General features: G+C 49.6%; 1 protein-coding gene across 1 annotated transcript in view; it reads right to left on the reverse strand.

Moving 5' to 3' along the window:
• Positions 1-6,279: 6,279 nt before the first annotated feature.
• The window catches only part of LOC147007560 (coagulation factor VII-like), a gene marked incomplete at its 5' end in the record, with an annotated part of 37,497 nt that continues 28,733 nt past the window's right edge, over positions 6,280-15,043 (reverse strand). Inside the window, 2 exon segments of the mRNA XM_085866892.1 lie at positions 6,280-6,647; positions 6,650-6,719. Coding sequence (XP_085723018.1) covers positions 6,451-6,647; positions 6,650-6,719 — 267 coding nt within the window.

Raw genomic sequence — 15,043 nt, forward strand, 5'->3', positions numbered from 1 at the left:
AAGAAAGAAGGATGAGTACAACCCCAAGAACCTACCCATCCCAACCGTGAAGCCTGGGGGTGGAAACATCATTCTTTGGGGATGCTTTTCTGCAAAGGGGGACAGGACGACTACACCGTATTGAGGGGAGGATGGATATAGGGCCATGTATCACGAGATCTTAGCCAACAACCACTCCTTCCCTCAACAAGAGCATTGAAGATGGGGCGTGGCTGGAGTCTTCCAGCATGACAACGACCCGAAACACACAGCCAGGGCAACTAAGGAGTGGCTCCGTAAGAAACATCTCAAGGTCATAGAGTGGCCTAGCCATTCTCCAGACCTGAACCCAATAGAAAATCTTTGGAGAGAGCTGAAGGTCTGTGTTGCCCAGCGACAGCCCCCGAAACCTGAAGGATCTGGAGAGAAGATCTGTATGGAGGAGTGGGTCAAAATTCCTGCTGCTGTCTGTGCAAACCTGGTTAAGAACTACAGGAAACGTCTGATCCTCTGTAATTGCAAACAAAGGTTTCTGTACCAAATATTAAAGTTCCTATTTTTCTGATGTATCAAATACTTATTTCATGCAATAAAATGCAAATTAATTATTTAAAAATCATACAATGTGATTTTTCAGGATTTTTGTTTTAGATTCCGTCTTTCTGGTTGACGTGTACCTATGATAAAAATTACAGACCTCTACGTGCTTTGTAAGTGGGAAAAACCTGCAAAATCGGCAGTGTATCAAATACTTGTTCTCCCCACTGTATATATATAATTTTGTTCCAGTTCCAGGGCCCTACAAGATCAATTATAATCTATTTTTATATCTATTGGCAAAATGTGTGTGTGTGCATGTGTCTGTGTGAGAAAGATATCCACTGCCGATGTTGGAAAGTACCAAAATGAAATGGTATCCAACCCGACATCTCTCATCCAAGGATTTGTTTTTTGTATACCTTGTCGAGGAGGCTCGTACGAGAGCTAACACACAAGCCGCACAGCAAGGGGGGCATGAGGCAGAGAGGGGAGGGAGTGGGAAGGACAAAACAGTGAGGAACAGACATTAGGGAGATCTTAACTTGGAAGGGAGAGAGGGATTGGAGTGGGGAACATGGGGGAATAGAAGATGGACATTACAGGGACTTTCAGGAAGAGAGAGAAGCAGGGAATTTGAAGGAGGTGGGTTTGGAGGTGGGATTAAATCCTGAAAATTAGAAAAGATCGAGGATTTGGATGATGGACGATAGGTGGTGGTGAACAGCTGTTTTCCAAGGCCTGGATATGAAAGAATGGGATTGAACAGAGAGGGAGTTTATTCCAAATGTGAGGAGAAAAAGAGGAATGAAAGAGTGAAGGTGAGCAGTGATTCAGTGATTTTGGTAGTTTTACCAGAAGGGGGCTGTTGGCGGACCTTGAGAGCCCTGTAGTAATGTGGTCGGGACAAATCCCGCCCCGGAGGAGCACAGCGGGGGAGGGGGTGAGACCGGAGAGGAGACGGTAGAAGACAGAAGAAGACCACACCGACCAGCCTGCGCTTGAGAGAGTGAGAGGCCCAAAGACTCTCAGCCTCATCGCAGGAGATGCCAATAATCTGAAATGCTTTGGTTTCCCACAGCGTGCAGAGCCAAGAAGAAGGTGGGGAGGAGCAGGAACACCAGCACAGAGAGGGGAGAGCAGTACTCCGATCAGGAACTGCGGAGACAGCTTTTAGTAAGTGGTCAGGAGCTCCAAGGTGGGCCGAGGACGGACTTTGCCACACGACGGAGGATTCCCAGTCCGCGACTGGCTTTGGAGAGCTCAGGTTGGAAATGTGACTTTCCCAGGAAAGATCATGGCCGGATGAGTGAGGACCCAGAATCTTGAAAGAAAGGACTTCTTCGAGAGGATTGTTGAGAAAGTAGATGGGGGGGGGGGTCTAAATGGTCCTTTTCGGAAGAAGACATCGTGAGAATGTGAGATTTGTCCGGATTGAAAAGACATGTTCTACGTGTTGGACCAGTTTGTTATTTTATCCAAATCTGCAGTGAGCAGAAGAAGCTGCTGCTTGCTGGTTTTGAGGGATGACAGCCGATGAGTACTGGCAATGGGTGGAGTCATCAGCAAAGAGATAAATGGATTTTCCAAAGAGTTGGAGAGATCATTGATGAAAACCAGAAAGAAGAACAGAGGGCTCCCGAACGCTTGAGCCTTGAGGAACTCCAGCTTGGATAGGAAGAGGGGATAGAAAGAACTCCATTTTAGGGGCCACACGATAACTGCGACAGGAGGAGGAAGTCTGCGAGCCCATGTGAGTTGAGATGGCCTTGGATACAATAGGAAGAGAGTTTGGTGAGCAGGGCAGGGTGCCAGACCATGTCAAAAGCACACGATATGTCCGAGGGATAGGGCTTCTGATTTAATGTCTGGCATTGAGCACCCTCCATTCATTTTTGGGAGAGCAGGAAAGCAGCATATCCAGGGAAGAGTGACCTGGTCTAAGAACCAAATTGATGATCAGGAGAATTAGGCCATTGGAGAAAAGGAAGGATTTAATGTCTGAAGCGATGATGGATTCCATAACCTTGCTGATGATTGGGAGAAAGGCTAATTGGTCTGTAGTTGCAGGGATCTGGTTTTGCACATTTTTATGCAGGGCAGTAATGTTTGCTGATTTCCAAGCAGATGGCAAGATAACGTTGAGCAAATGAGAGGGTGAATAGAACAGAGAGAGGGTGAGCAAGAGCAGAAGAGCAGGTTTTTAGGACACGTGGGCTGATGCCATCTGGTTTGCAGAATCTGAGTTGAGGTTTGACAGCAAGCTCTCCCAGTTGGGTGCGACTGGGTAAAGGTGGGTACAGAAAGTGATGGGTTTCGGACAAGATTTTCCAATGCAAACACCGAGTTTAGGCATTCAGCCTTTTCATGTGCAGTATCAGCAGTGTTTTGGCCATTTTAAATAAGGGAGGGGATGGAGGGGGGAACATACACCAGAAACAGATAAGATTAGACACCACCAGGATTTGGACGAAGGGGAGAGAGGTTTGAGAGTTCAGACTTGAGATTAGGAGAAAAGATGTTGTTTTCTGGCTCTCCTGAGGAGTAGATTACACACTTGTTCCGAGAGCTTTGTGGAAGGAACTGAGATTACCCTCCAGTTGGGTTTGCTTTCCATGTAAAGGCAAAGGCAAGAGTTGTTTCAGGACAACTGCCTCACCATAAGCTGTCAATGAACCAAGGGCGAGAGGGAAGAGGGGAGAGAGGACAACTGAAGACGAGAGGGATAAATCTGTGCATGAGGGAGAGCAAGTTTCCTCTGCAAGAATTCCCAGGATGAGTTGATGTTGGAGAAAGTAGCGATGGGGAGACCAGTCTATAAGTTTGATGGCTGCTTGGAGACCCTGCCAGTCGGCTTGAGTGAAATGCCAGACTCGACGGCGCTGAGGTGATTCTCTGATAATAGCCTTGGAGAGATGTCCACTTTGACAAGGACGCGGTCAGAAGAACGCCGATTGGGCAGAGGAAAGTACAGCAGATATTTTCAGGGAAATTTGTCAAAATCAGATCCAGATAAGGAAAGAGTACCATTGGTTAGAGATCCGGGTCGGGAAATTGACTGATTGAGTCAGTCTCAATGAGTGGCTGAGAAAGCTTTGCTGAAGTGCCATGACCGGTGAAGAGAGGTACCCACACCCGAGCCAACTGGTATGATGACAATTGAAGTTATCACATATATGAGGAAGAGAGAGTTTGAATGAGAGGATAGAAGAAGTTTCGGATAATGAGGGTGTAAATGGAGTCATCACTGTTTTGGTGGATGGTACGAGTACATATATAAACCATGAGGTGGGAGTGGAGGGGGGAAGCCATAGCCAAGAGGTATTCCTCGGGATGTGGGGGAGTGAGAGCATAACAATGTGATGGTCACTTGCTCCTAAATGCTCCCTGACCATACCTCCTCCACCATATTGGGATCGTTACTTAAAATGAGGTCAAACACTGCACTTCCCCTCGTGAGCTTATCTACAAACTGAGTGAAAAAGTAATTCTGGACTAAATCATGAGAAATCTCTCATCTTCTCTGCCCTTTCCCTGTTTTTCTGGACCCAATCTATCCCTGGGAAGTTAAAATCCCCCATAATTAATACTCTTCCCCTTACCACATGCCCACCACGTTTTCAATCCTTCATGCACTCCTCCTTCCTCCTCTTCCTTCACACACCCAGAGCACGAAAAAGCATCCTTCCAGTATCTCTTACTGATTTTATAATCTCTAATCTCAACCATACAGAATTCTCAACATTTATTCCTTCCTTACTGTCACCCCTTTCTGTTGATGCAATGCTGTCCCTTTACCCAGATTGCTACTCCTCCTATTCTCTCCTTCCTATCACACCGATTTACACCTTGTAGCCTTATATAATCCCGTCCTCCAGTTACTCTCCTCCTTGAACCACGTCACACTTTCTGCAACTATATCATACTCCTCGATATCCACACTTTGGCCTCAAAGCTCTTGTCTTATTATTCAAACTCCTGGCATTGGTATAAGGTAATATGTTTAACTTTTCCCTTCCTGGAATTCTATTTTTTCCTGCCTGACCTTTATGAATCACAATGAAATCATCAGTTCCTTCCCCTTCCAATAGCTTCCCCACCCTCCGCTGACCTAAAAAAAATCCTGAATTCCTTCCTCCAATTCCCACTGCAAACCTTACTGCCCACTTTCGATTTAACATCTGGCCATCATTCTGGAAACACTCCCTTTGTCCCCTAAATGATTTCCACTGCTTCTTAAATGTAAAACCTTCCTCCCAACACCCCATTTATTCTTCCAGCCATTGGTTAACAGCCTTTATTGCTCTTGCTCTCATAATTTCTACGTCATTTCCCTAATCTTTGGGAGAATCCCAGAAACCATGACCTCACAACCCTTTGCTTTCAGCCGCTTACCCAATATCCTATATCTATTTTTCAAACCTCCGAGAGTAAACTTTCCCTACATCATTAGCACCAAGGTGTACCACAACCAACTTCTTCCTGCCATAACCCGAGACAATATGGAATTTACCCTTCCTTCAATATCCCTAACTCCCGCTCCTTAAAACCTGCACAGAAATTCTGTGTCTGCAATCCTTCCTGCAGAATGAAGAATCACCATATTTAATTGTCTCACTCGCCCACAAACTGTCTCCAAGACCTCATTTCTACCAATCTCTATTGCTGCTGGACCGTCACCATACGCCTGCTCCCCGCTGCACCGTCACCACTGCCTGCTCCCGCTGTGCTGTCGTCACCACTGCCTGCTATGGTATCTGATTTTCAAAGAAGGTGGTATCTGATTTTCCTGTGCATTAACCACTTGATGGTTTTACCATGCACAGCTCAGGTAAACCTGATGGTTTTACCACGCAAATTTTAACAGTCGTATCCCTTTGTTATGCTAATTTTAGTCATGGATCCTCACTCGAGATACACAATTGAGTGTCCTTACTTACATGAAATGTCAGATGGAGTTTTCATGTTTTATGAGCAAGAAAATTAGGCAATCGTTTAAAACAATTACATTTATATGATTTATAGAAAAAAAATCAACATATTGTCTCTTGACTCGAAGCATGGTTCTCAAAAATGTGGTGTAAATTGTCGAGCGATGTGTCGGCTTCCTGCTCGCTTCTGTGTTTGTGCGTGACAGTCACATCAAGGGAAAAAATCTTGCGCTGAAGCGGAAGTTATCGGAAACACATGATGCCACGATTCCAGTATGGTCTGTCTCACGGACAGACGAAAAGAAATCGGTAATCTTCCACTTTTTCAGACCTTCCTTGACCCTGCACCCCCTGCACCCGCTGCGCCCCCTGCCACCCCCTGCGCCCCCAGATCCACCTTTGATTATATTCTCTGGTCCACCTTCCAGGTATTCTCACTTTCCACAATCCTGGTTTCGAACACGCGCATTCACGTGGGAAATACGGGGTTATGAGTCTTGGTTACTGACGATGTAACAATACATTACATGGAAAATTAATCTACAAACATTACTCTGCCTTTTAGAAACAAGTTCTGCTTATATTTGAACCATCCAGGTGCGCGACGAAGCTCTCAATAACCACACCATGACGTCATCAGTGTTGTGATTGGCACAGTGTGTTGCAGAGTGACCGCTGGGGCCTGGGGGCATGTTTCGGGGTGTCCGTCGCTGGAAGCCAAGATGGCGATGTGTCCCATTACAGCTCAGCGTCATCTGTAATAAACAACTGGATTCAACCTGTGTCCTGACCTTACTACAATCAGGCCAGCCAAAGCGTTTTCAGTTTTTATTTCGTGTTGAGTAACCACAATGGTGAGGAAAGAATGATTTGTTAAAAATCAAAAAGCTGATCATGTATAACAGTGTATTGAGTAGCTTGCAGGTAAAGGAGGTTTTACCCACAACCATTGAGAAGATCCGGAACCTGGACCTGGATTTGAATACGGTCTATCAGACTCGCATCAAGTTCTTCCTGACATGGTGTTGTTGATCCAATCCAAATAATGTAACACATTAATGTACACCCCGTAGCGCTGTTCACGGGCGCAGCCTTCGCCCAGCTTACCACCGGACAAGAACCAGGTGGACCCGTGCTTGGTCACGTGTGGTCCACCACTGTCACCTTTACACGAGTCGCGACCACCTTGGCCGTATCCGCACAGAACATGTCAGGAGTGAGTTTTCCTCTCTTCATCACACTCTTGCACACCTCCATATCCACGTAGGGAACCTGAGAGGATGACATGCAGGATTATTGAATAAAACTCATTTGGGAATAAATATTGCTCTACCTCAAAACCCAATAGTATTCTTTATAGGGAAAGTGTTAAATAGTGAGATCGGTTTCATGTAGCTTACTGGGATTGAATTAGTTTCTGTACCATGATCAGTCTGCACAGGTACTGCACTTGACTTTGAGCCCATTTGATATGCAGGGGTTCGATTCCCGATGCAGATTTGTGCTTCACAGGCATGGTGTTGTATCACTAAGCGTGTTGTTCCTCGGATGGATGTTAAGCTGGGCGTTCAGAGTCGGCCAGCATTAGTTGATGGATTTTCAAGATACCATGGTGTCTTTTTGGGAAGTGTAGGTGAGTGAGTTATCACCAGGACCCGAAACAAATTACAAATTCCTGCCCTGACTAGCACTGGGAAGGCAGTGACAACCACCCCCCCCCCCCCTCCCCCGCACAACCACACCACCCACCATAACCAAACCACCCCCCATAACCACACCACCCAGCATAACCACACCACCCGGCCCAACTAACCAGCATGGCGCCAGCTTCTCTTTGTGAAATACACCCGTGGCATCATCAACGTCCACCACTAATGTTAGCAGATGGAACGCCCTAGTTTAATGTCCATTCAATGGACGACACACACACCGACACCTTGCCTTCCAATATGGCTGCCACACCACATGATCTATGATGTCATCATTTTTACCCTGTATGCAGCAAAGGAAGTAGATAATATCCAGTAAATTTCATTTTGATCGGATAAGCGGTTCCAGAGAAAACATTTAATATTTTTCTTCAATCCAACATGACCACCAAATCATGTGACCTATCAATTATTCTTTATCACCCTAGTATCCCCACGTCATGGGGAACATGTCTGAAGTTTCCCCTCAATCTGTCCAGCCATTCTGTAGAAGATTTTTGAACATTTTATGGTAAATCCATGACAGCTGCTAGACCATGTGACCTATGACATCATAGTTATAAAACTGTATTCAGCATGGCTATTCGATAATTTATGTGCAGTTTCACTTTGATCTCTGAAGCGGTTCTGGAGAAAAAGATTTTTTCCTTTTAAAAAAAACAAAAAACAATACGGCTGCCAAAACATGTGATGGATGACGTCGTCATCATTTTTTTTTTGTGTTCACATCTTTCCCGTGATGAACCTCAGAAATTTTCATACTGATGGGATGCAGTGTTCTACATGTCGAATTTTCGCCAGGATAACACTTCACCGATGGCGTCACGGTTAACACTGCTAATACCACTTGTGGAGGTCTTCACAATAAGCCATATTTCAATTTTTTCCAGCGGCGGTTCCAGAGAAGACATCCAAAGTTTTAACGTTTTCCAACATGGATGCCACACCACGTGTTCTCAGACATCACAATGAACATTAGAAATTCTGCATGAGTAGTGGCACCCATGTTTAAAATTTCTTGTCAATCGAACAAGTCGTTGCTGAGAAAACAGACATTTAAGGAAATCGTCGAGCAAAAAAAGGCCCAAAACGGGACAAAGAATAATAACAACAAATAATCTGAACAGAAACAATAGGGTACCACAGCCTTTAAGGCTCATGGTACCCTAATAATAACAAGAGCGCAAGTGAGCACAATATACGCCCGAACAAGAAGGTATATACAGAATTGTGCTACGACATGGAAAACAGGATCCTGCTTGCCATGGCAACCACTTGAGATGAGGAACGTATGTCGCGACACACCGTCTCCACAGTCTGTACCTATGTACCAAATATGAATGTATGTACATGTATATATATATATATATATATATATATATATATATATATATATATATATATATATATATATATATATATATATATATATATATATATATATATATATATATATATATATATATATATATATATATATATATATATATATATATATATATATATATATATATTATTCTGGTCGCGCCCGCCGCGTGCTGGACGGCCACGTAACTCGAATCGCGGCACGTCGCCCACAGGACGGACAATCCAGTCGTGGCCCTCTCGGACTAACGCCGGGAACCAGTCACGGGTGGACCTTTCGGTCTCACCGCGATCGAGCCAATCGGCCCCGCGTGGGATAGGGTTGCTCGCCAAATTCAACCTACCTAAGTACCCACACGGAGGGTAGACCGGGCGATCGCACCTCGCCGCAGGTAGACTTCGGACACGGGCCATGGCGACCCGTTCCGTACTATCGAGATAACCGAGCGGTGTTATCGTCGGCCTCGACGGTTCGATTAATTATCGGGCGTATTCCAGCCCACTACCAATCCTTTACGTGAAGCAAGATGAGGATTCAATGAGAGAAATGACGAAGCGAAGCGGGAAACAGTTCAACATAAAGCACATTTATTCGCGATGAACGGAAAGCACACATATACAATTCCACCAAAAGCACATAGAAAAGAAAAAGACAAAGAAGCAAATGCGACAATGCAGATCTAATACCGATTACGCGAGCACACGGCAACACTTATACAATTTTACTTCACAGGCCAGCGCCGACAGCACACACATTCCCAAAGCAAAAGAAAAGAGAACACCCTCAAGGATGAGGCGGGCCTGAGGCCGAGACCGGGTCGGGCCTACCCGTCTGATGATGAGGCGCGAAGCGCGATGGTGCCCCAACTCCGCGGGCCTCGCGGACAGTGTCTGGTAGGGGTGGGAAGGGGGCCCCCTTGGTCGCACTATCTCAGCGCGGGGGGGGAAACAGGAGGGGTTGCTGATGCTCGGGGAAAGGATTTTTACTCTGTCTCAGGTCCCGCGGCGAGCGTCTCCACCTCGACCAGGTCGCGCCGTCGGCCTCCCTGGTGTGCAGCTCCCGGCACCGGCAGCGAGCACCCCCTCGTCTGCCCTCGCCGCCGCCGCCTCTCCACAGCTCCGTCCTCTTCGCTCCGACTCCAACTCCGAACTCTTCCTCCTGCGAACTCCTTCCAACGCACACACAACGACAACGCACACGACGACCACTTTTCTGACGAACGCAGCCGCTTATATAAGCCCCGTGGCTTCGCCTTTGACCCCCTCCCTTCGACCTTTCACCTCGCTCCCCATTGGCCCGAGAAAAAGTGGGCGTGAATGCATTTTGATCCATGAATTTGCATATGGCGACCGCCCTCCAACGCCCTGGAGGCGGGGGCCAAATCGCCCCTCGCTCACCGATTGGACGGAACAAAAGTGGGCGTGTGTCGTTTTTGATCCGTTTTTGGAGCGGAAAGTCCGTGGTTTTGTACACGCTGTTCAGCGCGCGCCCTGCACGAGTCCAATACCGGTACCCACAAGCGGCGCAAGAACGGTGGCGATGCGACGGTTGCGAGGGTTGACGGTCAGAGGTGCGTGGCTGTTGTGGTGAAGCGGCGCCGCGGTGGGTGGTTGATGTTGTGATGACTGTTGAGACGCGGTTGGCGGTGGTAATCATGGCGGTTGGTCCAGAATAAAGATAGTAAAAGAAAAACGGCTATCCTGAAGAGTCGCAGCACGCATGAATGACATGTATTCCCACTAGACAACGGGTTTGGGCCTAACTACACATATACTTACCGAGATATCTCACCTAAGGGACCTGAATGGCAGGTGGTTTGCGAATTTGGTAACCACAACACTACCCCTCCCCTTTTTACAGACTCGTCCCGAGTCGTCAAATTTCGTGTGCCATCATGTGTAGTTTTCCCCTAGTACATTTTACCTACGGATCCCTGAGTGCGACATTCATGGTATTCGTGTCCCCAAAATAAATAACCTGAGGGCTGCGTAACTACCTAAACAAACTCACTCACACGGACGACTTAAATAAAATTGCCGGCGCTAAGACAGACATGCCGGGGCGCACTCATATTTACAGTACATCTTACCTTAACTTACAAATTTTACACTAAACCATGGCCCAGGATCACTGAACTCTGCAAAGGAAAGCAGTTAGCAGGGAGCCAGGCTGCTGCTTGCATGCAGTCTCTGGCTCAAAACAATGCAGGTGACAGGGAACGTGGCTGGCTGCTCACACGCAGTCCAAGGCCTTCCCTTTTGAACTGAACGCAGTGAACCACAGCAGTGCATGGGCTGCACAAATGCAGTCTCCGTGCCAGCTCAAGTGGCACACGCAATGAGCACAAGGAAAGGAGGGATGAACACAAACACGGTGCACGGGCCGCCACTGCAGGCCCGTGTTGTAACTGCCAACAGGGCAGTTCTCGCAGCTTGCAAACTGTTGCTTTCTGATCCTGGCGCACATGGCAATGAACAGGGGGGGGGGCAGAGCGAGTGAACGGGGCTGGTGAACATGTGCAGTGGGCATGGCATGGCAAGGCAGCAGGCAAATACAGCCCGCAGAAGAAGGCCGCTGCAGGCAAACACAGCCGGCAGATGAACTGGCCGGCACAGGCCTTGAAGAAAAACAGCCAGCAGATGACGTGGCCGGCCCAGGCCTTGAAGCAAAACACGGCCAGCCGATGAAGTTGGCCGGCACAGGCCTTGCAGCAAAACGACAGCTGCCGATGAAGTTGGCCGGCCTCTGCCTTGAAGCAAAACACGGCCAGCCGATGAAGTTGGCCAGCCTTTGCCGTTCAGTGGAGGTTGGTGGAGGGAGTGCGGTGGTGCTGGCCACTTGGAAGGCGGGCTCGGACCTACCTACCTGTCTCCCTCCCACCTATCGCCTTTGCCTGTCACTGTACATACTCACCCCCTTAATTTGTCAAACCCCAATTTAGCCCCAACTTATTTTTTTATTTTTTTATTTTTACTTCCCACTATAAATCGTCCCCTAACCCCCTTTATCGTCCTTGTTCGACTAACCTATCCTGTCACCTAGCCTACTCCCAACCCCTACGTTCCCTTCCCGGAGGGGAATAAGGGAGAGATAACGTCCTGTGTCGAGGCCCAACCAAGCCTCAGAATGGCCTCCCCAAACTTCGGCCATCTTAACACCAAGTGGACCCAGCGGACCCCAACGACAACGAGGGGATGGATGGTGCGGAGGGGTACATCTCCTAATCTACCTAACAATTTAACTGTTAAACTACCCCGGGGCTTTCAACAAGCGCCTCTCGCTTAAACTATTGGTTCTATAAACCCAGATTCCCGTCGCCTGTGTTGGTGTCCTCACAATTTCGGGCCTCGCCCCCCAATTTTCTCTCCGTGCCCTCACACGGTCTCCTGGCTGGGACACGTGGCTCCCTTTGGCAGGCACGACCCTCTGCCGAATCTCCCGCTATGGCACCCCCGGGCACTACACTGCCTCCGAGCCTACCAGCTCCCTAACACCGGGGAGTGCCCCCCATGGCACCTCCCCTGAAACGCACACGTGGCAGGCTGGCTTCCCGGGCCCCTTTCCGAGGGTCACCCATGCCCACAACACTGCCCACGCGGCTAATGGCGCCCCGGGCCCCCGCACCAAGGAGGCGCACCCGTGCCCACTACTCTATCCCGGCCCCCCATGGGCCCATGGCCTACCGCGGCTGACTAGCCTGGTGCCCGGGGTACCCACTCAGCAATACTCACCTTTCGGAGCCACGCTCCCAAGCCCGTCAACAGGGCTCCTGCACCCCTCCAAATGGGTTTCGAGCCTACATTCCCACCAACAACAAAACGACCTCCATTTTTCAATTTGACTAACACAGCTAACTCACTTTACTCTGACCCCGGGGTCCCTTGAGGCGGGAGTCACTCCTCCCCCAATCACTCATCGCACCATGCATTCCCCATTCACTCCACACACAGACCCGCTGGCCTCTCTCACTCACCAAGCACATGCTTCCACTTTACTCACCAACTCTTCAACACACTCACCGCTGAACTCTGCCATCCTCCTAACTACATCCCCTAACTAACTCGTGCTCCCACGTCGTCCCTTAAACTACAGCACGTTCCTTTTAACACTACGTGGCTAAACTACGTCAACTCTACCACATTCACTGTCTGTCACTGTCTCCAAATAAATCATTTTATTTCCCAACCTAAAGCTCATCTAAATCCCTCTAACTAATCCATTCCCACGGACTCCATGAGGACTTACCCCTGCCCCATGGAGTCGGTCTAGCTAAGCTAACCCTTCCCCCTAACTAGTTTCCATCCTGTGCCCAGGACAAGGGGTCTTCCACCCCTTGCCCAGGAATCCTGTGTACCCGAAAGTGAGGCTTGCTGTTTTTTTTTCATGCGCAGCACCAGCGCGGCAACTCGCGCACTTTGCACCTGCCCGTGACGTCATGCAGCTGCACGTTGTTCCTCGTCCCTCCTTGGGCGGTACCATCCGGCAGGGATACCCCTCCTGCCGGATTCCAACCCCACGTGCAGCCATGGCGTCACCGCGCGCATAAAAGAACACAAGCCCCCCGTCTCGAGGGGTTCCCCCCGCGAACACATGTGCTTAGCCCGTTGGAGCTTAACACACACGATCGCGTGGAGAACCCGTCCGGTCCAAATCCATAATCCTGCCTAAACTTTGTCCGTCCGCGGGATCGGCAAATCCACCGCGTGCGTTTCCGGACCGGGACTTCACTCTCGCATAGCGAGCACGTGGTGGTCTCGTGCGTTGCACAGCACGGACCTCGTGCTCACTGCTGGGTGAACCCGGTACGGTCCCCGAAACAACTACAGCCGCTACTCGGCTTTCTTTCTTTACATGTCTCCGTCGTCGCCTCCATTCCACCCACGCACACCTGCGTGTTACGACGCTCACAGTCCATTCCATCACATTCACCCCGGGAGACGCGGCTGCGTGCTCCCGCATGCCAACCGACATCTCCCTCACATACCGCTCTCTCACACACACGGTCTCCCTTGCACTCGGCCGTTCACTCACGCATGGTGCTCCATTCACTCGTGGCCTCTCTTGCACACACGGTGCCTCATCCACACACGGCGTGCTGGGAAGCACGTACTCTGGCACCATCGCCACCACACCACTCACACACGGGGTCGCTTCCACACACGGGGACGCACTCACGCCTTGCACCACACACACAGGGACAACCACACTGGGGATCCGCGTCCCCACAAGGGTCTCCGGGGCCTCTATACCCCCCAATCTCTCCGTGCACCCGTTCGCAGCACTCCTCCCCTCGACCTCGCAAAACACGACCGAACCCACCTGGTCGTGACTCTCTCCTCAAGGGGCATACTCCCTCCCCTCGTTCCTGGAGGAGGCCATCCAGCTGCTCGCACTGGGTCCCTACACGCTCCGCGAGCCTCAACCTCATCGTCCTCCACTACCTCCGTGTGTGTGTGTGCGTCTCTATCCCCGTCTTCATCGTGTAGTCTCTCCTCTATTTTTTCTGTCTCCCGTGTCTCTATACATTTATAAGTTTCTGTTGTCGTCACCTCGTGTCTCGTCTCACACGTTTTGGTCTCCCCATTTAATTTTTCCCTTTTGGTCACCGTCGATTCTTCTGTCACGACCCTCGCCCAACACGCCCCCCGAATTATTTTTTTACCCGCCTCCACCGCGGGCCTGTCAGCCGTTGCACCCCCTTCCAGCTCGTTTGCTCCCACACGTGGAGTCGTCATTCCCAGCTCCCTGGTCACGGCCTTCATGCCCGCCTGCAGGCATCGGCCCATGTTCTGCGTCTCACCCCGTAGCTCTTTCATTTCTTCCCTCATGTTTGCTTCCATTCCGTTTATTTGCTTGTTCATTTCGTTTTTCATTCCATTTGTGTTTGTATCCATCTTTTCGTTCATGCTTTTCATTTCGTTTTTCATTTCATTTGTATTTGCATCCATCGTCGTTTTCACTTCGTTTGTCATTGCCGGCATCATGGCGAATAGTTGGGCCATGTCGGGTGCGCTTGGGTGAGTCGTTTCGGCAGGGATCGGGGAAGGGTTCTGGTGGTGAGGGGGAGGGGAGGTGTCATACACCGCGGCCGCTGCCGCACCTATTTCGGGCTCTGGGTTCAGTTGGAGCGAGTTCATGTTCCTGCACGGGCATTCCATCCTGGGCCATGGATCCTACACATTCTACATCCATTTCTAATACCCCCGGCTCCCGCTGCGCCTTGAGACGCCATCTTGCTTCTCGTGAAGGGTTAATTTCGCTCGCTCGTAGAGGTGGAGGGGAATCGGGGAGTCGCTTCTCTCACCCCTGGACCGATTCCCGTGAATTTAGCTGGAGACAGGTGAGCCCGTTTTCCTGTTCTCCGATACCAGTGCCGCGAGGAGGGCGATGGTTGTATCCCACTCCTGACACCAGTGTTATGGATTCGCGCCCGCCGGCGTGCTGGCGGCCACGTAACTCGAATCGCGGCACGTCGCCCACCGAACGGACAATCCAGTCGTGACCCTCTCGGACTAACGCCG

Source organism: Eptatretus burgeri, unplaced genomic scaffold, assembly GCF_056783735.1.
Source record: "Eptatretus burgeri isolate ZD-2024b unplaced genomic scaffold, Ebu_testis_v1 Ebu_testis_scaffold_107, whole genome shotgun sequence".
In the NCBI taxonomy this organism is placed as follows: domain Eukaryota; kingdom Metazoa; phylum Chordata; class Myxini; order Myxiniformes; family Myxinidae; genus Eptatretus; species Eptatretus burgeri.